Source organism: Schistocerca nitens, chromosome 4, assembly GCF_023898315.1.
Source record: "Schistocerca nitens isolate TAMUIC-IGC-003100 chromosome 4, iqSchNite1.1, whole genome shotgun sequence".
NCBI classification, from domain to species: domain Eukaryota; kingdom Metazoa; phylum Arthropoda; class Insecta; order Orthoptera; family Acrididae; genus Schistocerca; species Schistocerca nitens.
Genome location: NC_064617.1, coordinates 345,739,438 through 345,759,535, shown reverse-complemented (window position 1 = coordinate 345,759,535; position 20,098 = coordinate 345,739,438). Strand labels below are relative to the sequence as shown.

Below are 20,098 nucleotides of genomic sequence, written 5' to 3'. Positions count from 1 at the left end.
TGCTACAGTTATCACTTTACATGTGTAATTGTATACTTAGTCATCATTTATACAGAAAGTTACCATGAAATGGTAACCTTCATAGCACTACAGTCAACAAAGAAAAATTGGCAGAAGAAATTCATGTAATCTTAATTTTTTGTACAGTTGGAGGGAGTTCCATAAGCAACGTACTAAAAATCTTGATCAATGTTGTGTGAGAGTGGGGGTGTGGTGCGGCATTTAAAGGTAACTTTTTTAGGTTTTTCTTGACTAAATAAAAAATCATGACTACTAGCAAAGAAGTTTCCCATTACAAAATTAAAGTACATTAAATTTACTGGGATTAACAGTTTCCATGCTGCGGGGGATGGAAAAATCAGAGATTATTAAAATAGTGTTGCAGTGGTATAGACTAAATATTTATTTTAAAGTGAAGCAGATTAAGATCAAATATTAAATGTATGTACCACATGTAAATGCAGTAGAGCCATATTAAGAGAGAAATTGTGTTCTGAGATTGTAACAGGATGGAGGGGTGGTGGTGGAGGTTAGATGCATGAGGGAAGACAGGTCGCTGGATTGTGATCGTGCACATCCCTCCTTCATAGATCTGCGAAATGAAGAGTGAGCTGCCAATTCCTCACTCACTCTGTTGCATTACATCACAAGAAGCAAATACAGCGTGTGTCACAAAGTTATATTGCCCCTTTTATGGCACATCTTGTGAATCACTGGTGACACAGTGCCCACAGGGTATTTATTTTCCACAAAGTGCTTTAACACTGTGTGTAATGTACATATGAGTCACTAATAACACATACACAGGAAGCTCGTGTAGACAGAATCTGAATAAATCTCTGCACACAGCTCTGCACTGCTAGATGATTCTTAGTCATCAAGTACAGCGGCTATAGTGTTCTTTGCTGAAAGGCAAGTTCCCCCACCTGAAGTGCTGCTTGCTTCTCGGTTTATAGACAGGTTATATCTTCCCAGCATTTCTTGTCCAATTCCCTTATGTGAGTAGATAAAGTAACTTAATTGAGCTTGTGTTTACATAGAAGAGTTATTTTCAGTTTATTAAATGAGTACTTTTTTGCAGTTGTTAAGTGGGCTATTATGTAAGACAGTCCAACACCTGTAGTTGCCAACTCTCTGCCATTCTGAAGACCCGGCCCTAAGTACAACATTTTCAGCAATGTTGGTTCCATTATCAATGGCTGGAATACATTTCAGAGCATGAGGGATATGAAATGTGTCACCTAAGCCTCAGCTCTTACAACATCTCAAGAGGCACAATGGCTGAAATCGGCTCTCTCTGCAGCAGAAGTAGGTCATCTAGATGTTATGAAACAACTTCAGACATTTCAACATAAGTCAAGCAATGCATTGCAGCAGATTACTGTTCTAGACTTTAACATGATTAATTCCACTCCATCAGACACATTCACACCCACCACAGAAGATATACTATGGATGTTTGGCAAATGGCTCCAATCATTGCAGCCCACTCTACAAGAGCCAGCAGTTACTGAAGCGAAAAGATTTATGTAGTCTTATCAGTAACACAATGGTGAGAGGAGCCCATTAACTTCTTTGTCATCCATTAATTCACCACCAAGTAACTAGAATATGGTTACACAGATTTACAATAGATGGCAATAACATGCCACATTTACCAATCTAATCCCTTTCCTCTAGTGCTAGGTAAGTCTCTGAGACCATCATACCTACGCTGCATTGTTTATACCAACGTATTTTATATAAAAGCTCACTTAACAACTGCAAGTAAGTTCTCAGTTAATTGACTGTCAATCTTGGTGAAGTTAGTTTCTCTACTCACATAAGAGAACTGAACAGGAAATGCTAGGGACTTACAGTTCACATGTAAACTGAAAAGTGAACAGTGGTTTTAGTGAGAGAATTTGCTTTCACCATAACACAACAGCTGCCATACATGATGACTAAGAATCAATTTACCCTCTAGCAGTGAGAGTTGTGTACAGAGATTTACATAGATTCTGTCCATATGCGTTTCCTGTGTGGGTATTTTTTGTAACTCATACATATATTCCATGTAGTGTTAATGCACATTGTGGAAAATAAACATCCTCCAGGCAAGTTTGCACACTGCATCACCACAAGGCACGCTGTAGAAGCATTGGTATAACTTCGTGATACACCCTGTAGTTGCTTTTTGTGACATAGTGGGGAAGAGAGAATGAAGAATCACCTGCTCTCTCTTCAGTTTGCAGACCTGTGAAGGAGGGAAGTGCATGACCACAATCCCTGATGCGTCTAATTTCCATCTTCCTCCCTCCACCCTGCTACAGCCAGGGAACCGAGTTTATCATTATATGGCTCTACTGCACTTACATGCGGTACACAATTTAATATTTCATCTTAACCTCCTTCATTTAAAAATAAATATTAATTTTATACCATTACAACACTATTTTTATTAGTCTGTGATTTTTCCGCCCCCCCCCCCCAAAATGGAAACTGGTAGTCCTACAGAAAACAAATGAAAAGGGCCTCTTTTGCTGTAAATTTAATGTAGTTAATTTTTTATTGGGGAAATTTTTCACTACAAGCCATGATTTTCAATTTATTCAAGAGAAACCTAAAAAAGGTTATGTTTAAAGGCCCCCACACTCCCATGCTAACATTCCATCAATCAAGATTTTTAGTACAGCTACAAAAATAATCGATTTTTGGCTATATAATGTAATTGGATAGATCATAAGGTAGAAAACAGATGGCAGTTTCAACTAGGCAGACTGTGTTTTCCTGCCACTGCTTGCTGAGTAGATTTTTTAGCTGTCCAATTCCAATTACATTAAGATGTTTAGTATGTTATTCATGGTTCCCCCTCTGACTACTGTATAAAAATTTGTGAATACAAGAATTTTTTCACGTATTCAACCTTTTCTTGGTCTACAATGACAGGGCTGTAATAACTTATCATACATGTGGTATATGAAACACAAATATTAACTTCCTCAGTATAAGACATTCGTCAGACAGAATGTCTGCATTTTAGTACCATATTTTACGGAGTACAAGACACACTGTTTTCTTCGAAAAATTGCCTCCAAAATCAGGTACTTGAAATTAATTTAAAAATGTCCAGTGTTTGATTTACACTACTGGCCATTAAAATTGCTACACCACAAAGATGACGTGCTACAGATGTGAAATTTAACCGACAGGAAAAATATGCTTGACCTGTAACACCTCATCCAGTACTGAGAACAGGATAAAGAATTCGGAGGCATTACTTTTCAGCACACCTTCGTTGTAAAGAGGAAGGGGGAAAATCATACTTAATTCTGCTGAGAGGGAATACCATACTAGATATGAATCAGACAATGTCCAAATCTGTTTTGTCCTCTTCCTTTGAGCTGCAGATACATGTTTAATATATCCACACTGAGTCAGTAATTCTTAAAATGAATCAAGTGCTAAGAAGGAGCAGTGCATTTTTGTTGATGTTAGTTGTCATGAAGGCATCATAACAAATTCTGAGTATTTTACAAGGAAATATTCTGATAACAAGAATGCTTTAATCTACAGTAGGCCATTAGAATAGTTCCCAAAGTTTCCTTTCATTGAATGTGTGTCAGTTTATATTAACTTACTAATTTGTTTGTAGATAGAGTAAGAGCAATTTGTTTGAATTGCACAAGTAGTGTTCTCTTTTTGTGAGACAATAATGGTGGCAGTTCTACATGCTACCATTGTGACCAGAATTTTGCATGTCAGTGGCATATAGTAACAATGGCATTATAAAAAGTTTAACAACATTGTTAACTTTGAAATTTGTCCAAGACAACGATGATGCTTTCCTTGATGGTGAAAAAATACTTTTATTTTCAGGTACTAATGTGATCAATTGAAATGAATGCTGTGATATCATTGAACCATTTCTGTGAACTCCATGGACCCAGTGTGTTATTTTGTACACAGACATTTCATGATACTGAAGATGATCCATTGTATAATGCTGCTACAGATGAAAGTAAACACAAAAAGTTCTATGGAAAAGTTAATGTTCTCAACTCAGCTTCAGATTCTCCTGCAAGCAATTCTTGTGAGGTTTGTCAAACTTATAAAAGGGATGATATGTTTATTCAGTAAGAACATTAGTTATTTTTTTGGAATGTGGCTTTCTTTGTAATGTAATATGCTCACTGGAATTTAGTAATCATTTTGTTTTATGATGATATGATTTTGGGCTCTCAGCAGTGTGTAATTTAGGGCCTGACTGATGAAGTATGTGTAAACAAAATGCAAGTAATTAAATTGGAATATAAACATAGCGTGAAATATTTCTTCATAGGCATGCCAGTCATTCAATATGCAATATCTTGGGTTCATCAGCAATGACCATGAAAACCGTACAAGTTATGTCAGCACACGCCATCCGCTTCACCATAGCATCGCATCATTAGTTCGTCAGGCTTGCATCCGTAGTCTTAGTTGTGAGGTAAGAGAAGGATAAGAATTACAATTTTCATTTCGTTTACTGTAATTGATTTACAGTATTTATATCACAATAGGTTTGTATGCCATGAGTGTATTCCTTGCAATGTAAGAGGTATGAATTTTCGCATTTCATTATGCTTTTTTCCATATTTAGGTAAGCCCAGGGAAAGAAGGGCCTGTATTCTTTGGGGATGAGATAAGAGGTCACGTTTTAAGTCATACCTTTTTTCTGAAAGACGCACAAGCGAGAGGCTTTCATCGGTGGTATAGCCTAACAATACTGATGCGAGATAAGTTATTCCTACTGAATTCGTGGCCATTTCTTGTCAAGAACATGAAGGCAATTATTGAAGAGATGCAGGCCAAAGCATGTAAGGTAGGAAATAAATCACTTTTTGCACTATTTGAAATTAAGTCCTTGCAATTTGTAAGCAGTTTGATAAACTGAAATTCATGGACGGACAGAAACTTATTCAGTGTCTAAAAATAATTATTGAATGTTTGAACTTCAGAGAAAGGCCTCAAAATGAGGTATTTCTTTTTACAATAATTTAATTGTGGGTATTTTAAGAATTAATAATAGATAAATGTAGTTTTGTTATAGATTATGATTCTTTTGAATTCTAATTTGTAATTAAAATGTTCCTGTTCTGAAACTGTGAAAGTGATCCCTCAAAAAGTCATTGTATTTGTAGTGAAAAATAGTATGAGTAACTAATGTGTGAAAAATACTATGAGTAACTAATGTGTGTGTGTGTGTGTGTGTGTGTGTGTGTGTGTGTGTGTGTGTGTGTGTGAGTGAGAGAGAGAGAGAGAGAGAGAGAGAGAGAAGAATATTGTTGAGTTGTAATTAAGTGCAGTCTGGTTTTTCTGTCTAAAGAGCACTGGCAGATGTGAAAATCAAATTCAAAAAGAAATCAGCCAGAGGCATAATTACAGAAACCAGTGCCTGTATGTTAGAAGTATTGACCCTGGCTTTTGAGACACTTGTCCCACTGTGACACAAGGTGGTGAATGTCTGTCTCATAAAATTCCCAGGGCTGTGATGTTAACCAGTTCCGCACATACAGCTGGACGTCGTCATCCGAGGTGAATTGTTTGCCCCTCAGAGCCTTTTTAAGAGGACCAAAAATTGTGTAATCAGAGGGAGAGAGGTCCAGACTGTATGGAGGGTGGCCGAGAACCTCCCATTTGAATTTCTGCAGGAACATAGGATATATTGCAGGGAGAGTTCCCACCAGCACAATGCAGAAAAATTGATGTTGGTGGGAAGGATGCAGATGGCACAGGGTATGAAGCAGTCATTGAAATGAAGAATGTTGTGTTGGGTGATGTGCTCACCTACAAGGTGGTACTGCTGTTTCTTGGCCACAGTATATTGGTGGTGGTGGCCATTCATATAGACAGACAGTTTGTTGGTTGTCATGCTGATGTACAATGCAGCACATTGATTGCAGCTTAGCTTGTAGATTACATGACTAGTTTCACAGGTAGCCCTGTCTTTGAAGGGAGAGATGGTGCTTGTGACTGGACTGTAGTAGGTGGTGGTGGTGGTGGTGGTGGTGGTGGTGGTGGTGAGAGGATGTATAGGTCAGGTCTTGCATCTAGGTCTATTACAGGGATATGAGCCATGAAGCAAGGGTTTGGGAGCAGGGGTTGTGTAGGGATGGACAAGGATATTGTGTAGGTTTGGTGGCCGGCAGAATACCAATGTGGGAGCGGTGGGAAGGATAGTGGGTAGGAAATTTCTCATTTCAGGGCATGACGAGCAGTAGTCAAAACCCTGGCGGAGAATGTAATTCAGTTGCTCCAGTCCTGGGTGGTACTGAGTCACAAGAGGAATGTTCCTCTGTGGCCAGAAGGTCGGGAGGTGGTGGATGACGGGAAAGATAAGGCATAGCATCTGTTTGTACAGAAAATTGTATAAAATGTTGGAAGGGTAATTACGGTCTGTGAAGGTTCCAGTGAGACTCTGAGTATATTTCAAGAGGGACTGATTGTTACTTCAGATGTGACAGCCACAGGTGGTTAGGCTGTACGGAAGGGTCTTCTTGGTATGGAATGGGTGGCAGCTGTCAAAGTGGAAGTATTGCAGATGGTTGGTAGGTGTGAAATGGACAGAGGTACCTATGTAGCCATCTTTGAGGTGGAGATCAACATCAAGGAAGGTGACTTGTTGGGTTAATAGTCCCAGGTGAAATGAATGGGAGAGAAGGTGTTGAGGTTGTGGAGGAATGTGGATAGAGTGTCATCACTGTTGATCCAAATCACAAAAATGTCATCAGTGAATCTGAACCATGTGATGGGTTTGGGTTTCTGGGTGTTTAGGAAGGATTCCTTTAGATGACCCAATGAATAGGTTGGCATAGGATGGTGCCATGTGGGTGCCCAAAGCTGTACCCCAGATTTGTTTGTAGGTGATGCCTTCAAAGGAGAAGTAATTGTGGGTGAGGATATAGTTGGTCGTTTCGACTAGGAAGGAGGTTGTTGATTCGGAATCCATTGGCAGTTGGCAAAGGTATTGTTCAAGCAGTGATGAGCAGGGCACCATGTGGTAAAGGAACAGGAACTGTGGAGAGTCGGTGAAGGAAATGGTTGGTGTGTTTTATATAGGAGGGTAATTTGTGGATAATAGGCTGAAGGTGTCAGTCTACTAGAGCAGAGTTCTCTCAGTTGGGACACAGTCATCCTGGGTGGTTGGGTATATGGACTTCAGAAATCATGTAGATTGGTAGGGGTGAGGAGAGAGAAGGACTCTGGGGAGAGGTTCTGGGATGGGCCTAAGGATTTAAGGAGAGACTGGAGATCCCGCTGGATTTCTGGAATGGGGTCACTGTGGCAGGGTTTGTAGATGGATGAATCTGACAGCTGTTGGAGTCCTTCTAGTAGGTAATCCTTGCAGTTCAAAACAACAATGGTGGAGCCTTTGTCAGCAGGTAAACTTATAAGGTCGGGATCAGTTTTCAGGTGGTGGATTGAGGTCATTTCTGCAGATGTAATGTTAGTTTTCATGCTGAGGGATTTGGGGAATGTTGGTGAGGCAAGGTTCAAGGCTAAGAAATTCTGGAAAGTTAAAAGGGGGTGATTTAGTTGCAGTGAGGGTGGAACACTGGTTGAACTGTGGCCAAGAAACAGCTGTACCACCTCATTGCTGACCACACAACCCAACATGACATTCTTCATTTCAATGACTGCTTCAAGGCCCGTGCCATCTGCATCCTTCCCACCAACACCAGCTTTTCCGAATTGTGCGGGTAAGAAATCTCCCTGCAATGTATCCTATGTTCCCATAAACCACATGGCCTCAACTTTTATGTCATTGTCCTTACCAATCTAGCACCTTCCCTGTTCCCATTCCAGCATTACATAGCCCTCTGTTTCACCAATGCACACCCAGTCTTTTTACTTCTTTCCTTTTCCTCTACTCCACCCTCTGTCTAACCTCCTGACTGCACCTAGCTGTCCTGCCCTCTCTCCACTTTGTCCCTTTACACTCCTACAAGCAGAACTTTACCATCCCTCACACCTACCCCACTGTCCTGCTGTCTGTCCTCTGTACCCCAACACCCAGTTGCCTCTCGCAATCTGGCTTCAGCTGCCAGAGACTGAGTCATGTTTGTGTGAGCTGCATTTGTGTGTGTGTGTGTGTGTGTGTGTGTGTGTGTGTGTGTTGTCTATTTTCGGTGAAGGCCTTGTTGGCTGAAAGCTCACTTTCCGGCTGTTATTTTGTTGTGCCTTTCTGTGACTCAGCATCTTTGCTTAGGGTGAGTAGCAACTATCCTTTTCTTATAAATGTAGTATCCAATGAATACAATTTCAGTGAGTCACAATAGGAATCAGTCAACTTATACAAACATCTTCATGTGAAAATTTGTGGCTGTGTGAAATGGAATAATCCCATAGTTGTAGGTAAAGTAGGTGTCAGTCCTCAGTTCATTGTAGGAGAGTAGGAAAATGCAGTTAGTTTGCAGTGGAGATCCCTTACAAAACAATTGTGTGATCAGTCCTATTTGGTTCCATACCAAATAGGACTAAAAGGGGTCCTGAATGTATAGAAATGAGGACAGTAAAAATGGGTGCAGGTTTGTTTGACCCATCAGAGAATGTCATGAAAATTCTGAATAACCTGAGATGGAAGACTCTTGAAGATTGAATCCAACTATCCCACGGAAATGTAGCTAAAAAGTCTCAATGACTAATATTGAAAGAGTAATTTAGGAATGTACAACAACCTTCTATGTATTGCTGCCATAATGATTACAAAGACTAATTACAGTATGCAGGCAGACATTGAAGCAGTCATTATTCCCATGCTCCATATGCAAATGGAACAAATGGAAATCCTATTATGTGGTATAATGTGTAACATGCCCTTTATTTATTATTATTTGTTCCTGCTCGTTCGGGATCTGAATAGCAGCCCAAAATTAGATAATTGATTAATGTGACCGTGTACCTAATGGGCTGGCAATCGGATTGGACTGCTCAGGGGATGTTACATTCCGTATTGTCCTTCGCAAATACTGTAATAAGTACTGTTTGGTGGTAAGAAGGACACAACACAGTTTCACAAACAAGATCTATATTCTTAGTAAAAGCACAAAATAAGGAGACAGCCACTGCCTTCGTCAATACACTGTTAATGATGGCTAATCTCAGCACAGGTTTCTTTAGTTATTCTTAATCGTCACACGCAACATCCAATCACGGTAATCCAAGTAATGCCGGCGCGGTAGACGCGGAAGTTCAATAGCGGCACTTAATATCACTGAAATCACTCCGTAATTAAACTTTCTCACTTTTCCGTATAATACTAACACAAAGGGGTTAAACCGCGGCGATGGCCACTCCCTTTGTCGATAATTTACATTAATTCAACTGCTGGCTTCTGCACAGCTCTGCCCGCCTCGCGGGAACCTACCACACCCTGACTCCGCACTCTCCACTCTAACTGCTCTCCGCCCAGCTCTTCCCGCCTCGCGGGAATCTACCCAAGCAGCACTCGGCACTCCGGTGAACCCCCTCTAGCTCTCGCGACCTGCACACACACTACTCGATAGTTGCCCTGTCGACCTGTGTGAGCGCAAATTTAGTAGTAAGGGCCTGCGGACCCCTTACATCCCCGCCCTCAAAAACTTCTTTTGAACCGCAGGCGAAAAAGAATCGGCAAGGGATTTAAAAACATAGTTACATTTGAACAAAACATGCAATACAAATCATTAATGAATTTACAATTTTTCAAAATAATCCTGGACTCCGGTAGTGGGCTGCCTCCACAACAATTTCTACAAAAAGGTTATTACATCACATAAATGGCATTGTTCAAAATTACAACTTTTCATCTCAACCAGCAATAGTCCTCTCTAATCCAATATCAAATGAAAACACACAACATATACACTCAAAAATCCTTACCTAAACACAGAACATATGAATTATTACTAAAAAATAGTTATTACAGGTTTTAATCATTCTGAGACAATCTTCGACATGAAATATACAACTCTAATTATAATACCTTACAAAACACAATGTAAATAAACCCTTCCCTCTTTCAAATGTCCATTTTACAGCTAAATGTCCTAACCATGTCTTAGCAGGTTTATTCGGGTCCTTATAGCCCTCACTTTTGACCGGACCTCACCTGGAGTGTCCTTCGGTTTTTCGATTCCTCCGCCTCTTCCTCGGAAATCAGACGAATGATTAATATGAATCCTTGGGTCATTACTCCCTTCTCTGTTTCGATCATTAGCTTGCTTGTATTTCTGTGATTTAATAGACTCCAACTGCTCCAGTATCTTCATTAAGGCCTCTCTACCTTTAATTAGGCTCCTAGATACAGTTCCTTGCCTTTTCTGATTCAATCTTCTTTTTATCGCAGATACCATTACGTTGTCACTCAGAGGTTGTTCCAAAATCTCGTTCCATTTCCACAAATGTTTGGCAAATTCTTCCGACGTTCCTTTCCAATTACTAAGTGGTCTGCATCGTAGTGGGTCCTCAAGTGCTGCACACTGACGACTTTTGGGCCAGCATTTCTTCAATAATCCTCCTCCAAACTGATCATAATTATTAGTCCCTTTCTTCCTCTTGATTCCACAAGTGAAGACCTCACCTTCGATTGCAACCCACTGGTCATCTTCTTCTCGCTGCACGGCTATAGCATTTCTCGGATTGACTGCCAATTGGTTTTGCTTATCTACTATCCCCTCAACCACATCGTTGCATTGTTTCTGCATCTGCGTCACCTCGGTGATCTTTTCTCCCAATTCGGTTCTAGTTTCTTCAACATCGTCTTCTATCTTCTCTGTTAACTTTTCTTCCATCTTCTCCACGTCTCCCTGGACCTGGTCTCTATTTGTCTGTAGCTCACTTTCCTTCTCGTCGACGTTCATCTTCAATTGTTCTGGTAACTCATGCATTTCCTTCTTCAGATTACATTCCGTCTTTGTGTACGAGGTTCTAATTTCTTGTACTGTAGTTTCTTGTAAATTTTCCTTTAATGATTCTCTGAATTCTTGTGAACTCTTCTTTAATGATTCCTGTAAATCCTTCTTAAATGATTCTCTGATTTTTTGGAATTCTTCCTCTATTACTCTGCTAGTCTCCTTTATCAAATCTACCAACATCGACCACTCATCTACATTCTCTGAAACTGGCTTATTTCTCGTCGTTTGTCCCGGTGTCTCAGGATAATTAGTTGAATGTGCTAGTGGGCTATCTAATGACACTCCATAATCACTGAATCCTGAATCATCTCTATCTTCCTGTCCTATCCCTTTCCTTTCAACTACTGCCTCACAGACCTGCTTATCTTCAGAAGACATGTTTGGTTTATTTTTTTAATGCCCAGGCAAGTATTACAAAATAACCTCCAATAACCCAAAACACTCCTAATTACCATGAAACTAATCAAACAGTCCCTGCAATCCTTTCAGTTAATTCCCAAAATGATACACATGCATGAGTACCGAACATCACAACTCTCAAAAACCTAAATTTCCAATAACAATTTCCACATACACAGTTTATGTAAAAATGTTTTAAACAAGATAATCATAACACTCACAAAATCTATAAATGCAAAATCATCAAAACAATTATCATTTATACAGTGCAGTGTGCATACGTAAGCATGCTATACTTCAGAGTATGTTTCGCAACTTTTTTGAAATTACTGCAATTGAGCACTTTTCCTAATGTAAATATCAGTTAAAAACTGTTTATTTATCGCGAAGACTGCACACTGCAATTTACTGTTATGTTAACCCGTCGTCTTCACTCACCAACCGACGTTACCGCGAGTCGCGATGTTTTGACGTTTGAGGTGGGGGTGGCTGTGCCGCCGCTGGAGCTCGCGTGAAGTTGAAGATCAGCTGCAAGGCGACGTAGTTCCCCATCGGCCGCTCCGTGGCGCTGCAGGTGGGCGTAGTTCGTAGTTCGGCCGCTAGATGCCGGAACTGCGCTCGTTGTCTCAAAGTTGCGTCGCTCCGTGGCGCTGTAGGCGGGCGTAGTTTGTAGTTCGGCCGCTAGATGCCGGAACTGCGCTCGGTATCTCGAAGTCGTGTCGCTCGCCGTGGTGTCGTGTGAAATCACCTCGCGGATCGAAGCTCTTTGGTGCAACTGCTACGTGTCTCTGCGTGACGTCACTCACTAATTGCGTCGCCACAATACATTATCGTCAGCATACCAGTTTATGGGTCCACACGAAACCGTCCGATTTTCATTGTTCAAAAGGCAATTTCGGTCGACATATTACCACAAAACACCTTTCTGACGACTTGTATGATGAAATCTTGGCTCGTCTCACTATTTTACTGTTCACACGTGTCTTTCTTTAGCGTCCACTTTTCCCAGTTTTTCACGCGGATTTTCGCATTTGCACTTTACAACACAGTTTATTGACGCTATATGGCTATTTAATATGGCAAGAAAAATAGTTTAGTCACAATCGTGCGATATTATTACTTCGTATTGCTCAAAAATGCACTGTTCCTTGTCGCGATTTTAACGTTCATGCACTGTCCCGATTCCACATTGAAAAATTAGTTTTCTGGCGTTAAGCAAGCTAAATTACCTATTGTTCATTACGATTCGTCCGAAGATTGCACTTGTCCTTTCACGGTAAGCCAAGGGTGTAACATGCCCTTTATTTATTATTATTTGTTCCCGCTCGTTCGGGATCTGAATAGCAGCCCAAAATTAGATAATTGATTAATGTGACCGTGTACCTAATGGGCTGGCAATCGGATTGGACTGCTCAGGGGATGTTACATTCCGTATTGTCCTTCGCAAATACTGTAATAAGTACTGTTTGGTGGTAAGAAGGACACAACACAGTTTCACAAACAAGATCTATATTCTTAGTAAAAGCACAAAATAAGGAGACAGCCACTGCCTTCGTCAATACACTGTTAATGATGGCTAATCTCAGCACAGGTTTCTTTAGTTATTCTTAATCGTCACACGCAACATCCAATCACGGTAATCCAAGTAATGCCGGAGCGGTAGACGCGGAAGCTCAATAGCGGCACTTAATATCACTGAAATCACTCCGTAATTAAACTTTCTCACTTTTCCGTATAATACTAACACAAAGGGGTTAAACCGCGGCGATGGCCACTCCCTTTGTCGATAATTTACATTAATTCAACTGCTGGCTTCTGCACAGCTCTGCCCGCCTCGCGGGAACCTACCACACCCTGACTCCGCACTCTCCACTCTAACTGCTCTCCGCCCAGCTCTTCCCGCCTCGCGGGAATCTACCCAAGCAGCACTCGGCACTCCGGTGAACCCCCTCTAGCTCTCGCGACCTGCACACACACTACTCGATAGTTGCCCTGTCGACCTGTGTGAGCGCAAATTTAGTAGTAAGGGCCTGCGGACCCCTTACAAATGGGAAGTACCATTTGCACTTCACAGTTGTTTATGAAGTATGGGTGTCGATGTAGATGTAGATGTAGAACAGTGGGATTATCTCTTGTTGACAGTGTGTCATTGTTCATTCTAAACAGCGAGTCTAGCCATGTGTTCATTTGGCATGGCTCCAGGAAATCATACACCTCTGCCATTATTGTAGAAATTGCCGTATATGACAGTACCAGTGTTCTCATCTGGGACGACAGTATCTTACAAGGAGAGCATCAGACTTGTCAATCACAAATTTTGATGAGTCCAAGGTATGTTGTAGAGGGTCCTATCCTGAGCATCTGGCTAATGGCTTTTATTGTGACGGCCCCTAGTTTCCAAGAAAATTTATGTTGAAGTTTTATGCATACCTCCTACACTTGTAACGTTCATCCTGTTTTGTCTAAGTGAGGGTAGTGAAGCAGCTAAGATTCAAGGCTACCAAACTGCTGGTAAAGATTAGCCAACCCTGTGATGTTAACTTTTACAGGCAGGTTAAAATTTTCACGAAAAGCAAAAAATCAAGATGGTCCTTACTTGCTAAAGACCAATAGAGAAATCGATCCAAGGAAATATTCCATAAAAATAGATTCTTTAATTCTGCATCAATTTAGTGCACACAGGGATGATCAAGTATGCGTGGTTCGTATAGATGTTGATTGAAGAAAGGTCAGTGTTTTTGAATCCAAACGAACTGTGTTTTCTGGTATTTGAATTAACAATCTGTGTTTTCTGGTATTGCTTCTGAAAAATTAACTATGTGCAGTGCTCTATAAAATATGTATTTCGATTGCTTCTACAACAAATACCCTCAGGAGGCGATGTAAGTGATAGTCTAACAATGTTGCGTGACGTATACTGTTTAATGGTATTCTGTATGATAAAAAAAAAAAAAAAAAAAAAAAAGGACATAGGCAAGATGTGAACTGTCTGCATGGCAATCGTGAACCTGATCAATGTGGGTGTAGGAGGTACTTATAAAATTTCAATATCGACTTTCTCTGAAACAATAAGCTGTCTTATGAAAAGTCACTAGCCAGATGCTCAGGATGGATCCCTCTAGAATACACTTAGGACTTGTCAAAATCCATGATTAACAAGCCTGATGGTTTCCTTGTTAGAAATATGTATGCTTCTGCAGATATTTCCTAAGGAGGTGACAATCTGCTACAGGATGTGCAGTTTTTTTTGTGGTGCATGTATGATGAGCTGTTGTGTATTTTGTATAACCACAGGAGGAGACCATGTGGAAATTCTGTATCTCACTGAAAGAGGGTCACTACTCACAGTAAGTGCCATCTGTGGCACACCTTCTCTATCTTTGTTACTGTTTTACGTATCACAGTTGTGCCAGTGCACCTTTTTAGCGCACATATTATTGCCGTACCTCCTGTTGTTGGAAGGATATTGGAGGTCCCTTAATGTATGGAAGTTAGGGTAGAATTTATACCTTTGCACAAGTTCCAGAGTTCTGCCCTGTACGATTATGTGGAATCCTGATAATATTCTCACTCATATAAAGATTATAAAACTTAAACAACCTTATTTTTGTGAACATTTATGCAAGTGTAATTTCCTGATTAATTTTATGCACATTCATGCAAACAATGGTGGCATCTTGGCAGAAACCACGGAAAAATTTGATAATGATCCAAAAAATTATTATCTGAGTGAAAAAATTTGTGCCAATAAGAGCTCAGATCAAGAACAGCTTCTTGGTCTATAGGGACAGTACACTGAAAATAAAACAAGGAAAAGGTTGTAAATGTTTGATTAAACTGAGGGTGGAAAAAGCTTTAAGTTAAGCTGTGTGGAAAATCAGGTTGATTTCATAAACACCGAAGGTGAGTGCTATAAACAGAAAAAAATTACACAAAGAAATAAATATGCACCAAAATAAAAACTAGAAAGTCTGAGAGACAGACTATTAGAAAGAATGAAAACTTCATGTCAGACACATTGTAGTGTTGTCAGACTGGGATCTTTGAATCGTGAATGAGGTGAAGACTAATGAGTGTGAAGCTCCTTTGACCTACTTGCTTAAAAGTTTATAAACTCGTGTATAAGTTAAAATCAGAAGAGCGCAAAAAATATACATTTTTAATGCTCAGCATGCCATATTTGGCTAGACCAATGTAAGTCTAGAATATTGTCTTTGAGTATTTTTCTATGTAACATTGACAAAAAAAGAAGCAAAATTTCTGGCATTGCCTTAATGAAAATAGACAATTACATGCAAAGCTAAAGTTACTGAACTAATTTGTTTAAGTTGATTTAAACTATAAGGTTTCCCTTCAGTTTATTTAAAGTTTGCATTCAAAACTCCTGTGTACTGTGTCTTATTTATTGTCATTTGCTCAGTGTAAAGAAGTAATACATAAGGTATGGGTTACACAAAATTGAAAACATCTGCTAATAGTAACTTTATTAAGTGAATGAAATTCCCTGCAACGGATGAATTTATAACTCAAGTCACATAAATTAGTACAGTGAAAGTGTGGATGTATTAACTTAACAAAATGTCTTGTCCTCTTGTGCAATAATGATCATATGAGTTGACAATAATGTGACTGTAGAGCTATAGAAAGATAGATCACCATTTAGAGAGAAAGAGAGAGAGTATGTGTTAAGAGAACAAGTTTATGAAGACATAAGTGAGAGTGTTCCACATTAATGAACAGTAAAACAATGACCTGTGTCACAGATCATTTAGTGCAGAAAATTATAGCCCATTTTTAGTGTAGACTATTTGGGGGCACATTCTCACAACCATTTGCAGCCATAAACTGTATCAGAACATAGAGTAGTATCTGCATGTTTGCTGATGAAGTACATAGATTTATAATAAATGCAGACCCTCATTTACCTTAAAGCTGAAATCACAAATTGTAGGTGGGCCCATGGAATAAATATCATATCTTCTACTGTTATCAAATCCTAAAACTTATATTGGAATTTAAAGTCTAGTACAGACACTCTTTCATGCCTGTGAACTGTATGCAGAATCATGTTGACTTGAGATGGGAAGGTAGATAATGTAACTTTTATTTTTAGAAGACGTTGTAGTCAGGTAGATATGATTTCAGTTTGTGTTTGAAGTTAATTTTATTACTTATTGTAGGGGACCAGTGGCCTTTGTAGTCTGGTCATTTCAGCCCCTGCAAACCAACCAACCAACTTGCTGTAGTGGTAGCACTCAACATCACTATGGAAACTGAGTAGCTGGTTCAACATTAACTGTCGACTACTGTGGTGCCACTATCCAGATGACACCTATCATCAGGAGCCCCTCTTATGTGACCACGCCATACCTGTGCATATAAACTGGCCCAGTCTGAGTTGCCGCAATTCAGTCAATGAAGTGCCACCTATTGGTATATTGGTTTTACAATTCTGAAGCTGTTGGTTATTGACAAAACTCTGATTTTGTGCGAGCTGGACTTTTTGGCTGATTGATTATTTAAAATAGCTAGCACTCCTCTGGAAGTAGTCTGTAACCAGTATAACTTTGTCAAATAAATCAGTATGAGTTCCCACTTGCCAGCATGTTTTGTGTATGACTCGCCTTTACAAAAGTGGCAATGATGTGATACCTGTGAAGCTTGCAAACGAACCTTGGAAATTTTTGTAATTAGACAAGAGCATGGTTTTCAACTGTGGAAGAGCTTCAACAACTACTGACACCAACCAAGTGAGATTATCATTGCCTTACGGCAGCAATATTACAGCCAGTGCAAGCATTAGAAATTTTAACCAGTTCGTCTTCTGTGCCACGCGCATTTACAGCATGATTGTGTGGCTTTCGTCCAACTCACAAGGAACCCCTTAACGCAAGTTCAATCCTTAGTAAGGCTCATTTGAAAGCAAGTTGTTAACAATTATGACAGGAAAAATATTAGCTGCTAATGACTCACCATGTGCATCAGGAGGGTGACAGGAAAAGAGACTGGAAGGTGCAGAAATCAACCTTCTGCAGGATGTGGTCAACATTCCAGAAATGTTCAAACAAACCATTAACTTGCACTGTGAACACTGAATGAAAAATGCCATCCCAGCGTGATCACAAAGGTTCACACTCTTAAGATTGAAGGAAACTCCTTGGGAGTTACAAACCAAGCAGAGCGTTCAGCTAGGTATCCACTCTTAAATAATGTGTATAGAATCATGTTGGTGTAACAGGGTAATGAGAACTGATGGAATGTGATAGCATGCAACCGAATGTGAAACAGTCTGTCATGGGGCTTATAGTGAAACCGGCTATCTTTTAAGGCATAGCTGCAGATAGTGTGATAATATGTTTTATAGGGGGAAAAAAGAAAACTTCCGGAGGCTGAATTTGTCCAGTGGTTCCAGGTAGTATGAACTGTAATGTCACACACTTTTCAGAAGGATAGTTTGCTCTGAAGTTGTATGATTTTTATACGCAGACCAGGAATCAGGCAAAAGCAAATTACATTGACCAGTTGTTCTTACAACCACTCTTGCTTGCTGTGATGTAAATATTCCCTACTGCCCTTGCAAGATCACACACAGGAGAAAGAATCATAGGTGGCAGAGCACCTCCAACTTCTCGCAGCACAATAAATAACTTTCCAGCCAGTTTACTATCCATGTAACAATTGGCATAATTGTATACAAATGTGTTAAGGCATTGATGTTAGTTGATCTTGATATATCTCTAATTTCCATAATTCCTTTCATACACATTTCCTCTTTAAATCCCAATTGGTCAGAGTTTGAGACAAATTTCATACTGAACTAAAGAATAAGTTTGTTTATTTCATCTACAAATTTTTGGGCCGACTCCACAGTTTGCTGTGCATTGTCAAGTTGACACTTTGTTTGAAATTCCGTTATCTTATGTCTTCCACTTCTGTAGTGCTCTTTGAAGTTATGCAACCATCAACTGCTTCCCTTGAAATCACTGTAATCTATGCCATGTGTAATTTGATGTGCATAACATAGTAGGTCACTGTCAAGCACATCCTGTAATTTGTATCGAGCATCCTTGAAATGGGTAAACACTAGTTTTTGTAACAAGTGCACCTTGTCCTCCCTTATACATCTGTAGTTTTTCTTATGCACTACACAGTCATATTATTGCAGACTTATTCAAAAGCTGTTCATAATTGTTTTGTCACTATGCTGTAGAGAATCTTCCATCTGCACAATTATGTTTAGTAGCTGCTCCTTGGACAACACTTGACTTTTACTATGTTTCACTCAAGATGGGCTTTGCTGCTCCCTTTCAAGTTGTTCAAATGGCTCTAAGCCCTATGAGACTTAACATCTGAGGTCATCAGTCCTAGACTTAGAATTACTTAAACCTAACTAACCTAAATACATCACACACATCCATGCCCGAGGCAGGATTTGAACCTGTGACCGTAGCAGCAGCACGGTTCCGCTGAAGCGCCTAGAACCACTCCGCCACAGCTGCTCCCTTTCTGACAAGAATAGTGAACTATGTGGCTCAATACCTGTATCAGTATACCTTTCACTTGTTAAGCATGTATCATCGTCATTGTACTCCTCATGTACATTGTCCGCACAGTCGAATGTATACAACATCATGTGTTCCACTGACTCATCTTGCAGAAACACTAATATTTCATCTGCCTCTTCAGTCTCACTCTGCAAAATTCCGTGGGTTCCTTTCAGATGAAATGTCAACTTTGGCAACTATTGTTGTAGATATAATGCAATGTTTGCTTTGTTTATCATAGCTGTTGCTCTGCTTTGTATCAACACCACTAGCACTGTAGCACCGTAGTGAGTTACTCGATGACAAAACAGGTCAACTACACTCCTTAGCCTTGTGCTGTGTTCACCAGTGGATACCTCCAGTCCCGACCCTTGTTACCATTAACAGCCAATGTTGTGGTTGCATGATAGACAATATCTGGGAATGCCGTAAACTTCATTGGCCCTTTGCAACCTTGCATTCAAGGGGTTCCTTGTCAGAAGTGAGGGACCACACATTAAGGATACTGGATCCTTCTCTGATGGAAGCAATGCAAATAGCTTCAGCCCATGAGACTGCTCATGCACCCTTTAGTTTGTTTATGATGGAAAACAACATTGTGGCAGTCAGTGCTCTGACACCTGTAATGCGGGACATCATCTCACCTCCAGCAGTGCCCTCACCTGTTCTGGAGCCTGGATGAATTCATAAACACCTACACCATTGACGATGGGCCACATCAGCGGCAGCTGTTCCCTAACTGGTTTGCAACATGCAACAGGAGTGGCAAAAAGGAACATTTGCAAGAACTTAGTTGTAGCAGTTCAAATGCAAATGTACCCCAACTTATTGAAGTGAGCCAAGTGAATGGTAAATCTGTGGAAGTGCAGATGTCTCAGAATACAAACTAGCAAATGTACTTAGATGTATTTCTAGGCAAACACCCTGTAAAAATACTTCTGGACACTGATTCTTTTGCACCCTTTGTAAACCAGTCCACTTCCTTAAGATTATGGTTGCCACCCTTGCAGGCAGCCAGACAAACTTTTGGGCCTATGGACGTCATCACGTACCCTTGCTAGAAAAACTTCCAGTTGTACTCACTTACACCCAGTCACTTATCCAATTGATTTTCTTGTGGTAGCAGATGCTACAGTGGATAACGTTTTTAGAATACTCTGTTTCCAACCGTTTGGATTTATGATTATCAAACAGTACATCTCATGCTATCCTAAGGGCCTTGCATCAAGTAAAGGCCCT

General features: G+C 40.1%; 1 protein-coding gene across 5 annotated transcripts in view; it reads left to right on the top strand.

Moving 5' to 3' along the window:
* Positions 1 to 20,098, top strand: part of LOC126251859 (folliculin) — a 180,727-nt gene that overhangs the window by 87,163 nt on the left and 73,466 nt on the right. For all 5 annotated transcript variants that reach the window (XM_049952539.1, XM_049952540.1, XM_049952542.1 and 2 more), the window contains 3 exons: positions 3,859 to 4,077; positions 4,322 to 4,468; positions 4,622 to 4,843. In XM_049952539.1, coding sequence (XP_049808496.1) covers positions 3,880 to 4,077; positions 4,322 to 4,468; positions 4,622 to 4,843 — 567 coding nt within the window. In that variant the 5' untranslated portion in view covers positions 3,859 to 3,879. The remainder of the gene's footprint in view (positions 1 to 3,858; positions 4,078 to 4,321; positions 4,469 to 4,621; positions 4,844 to 20,098) is intronic.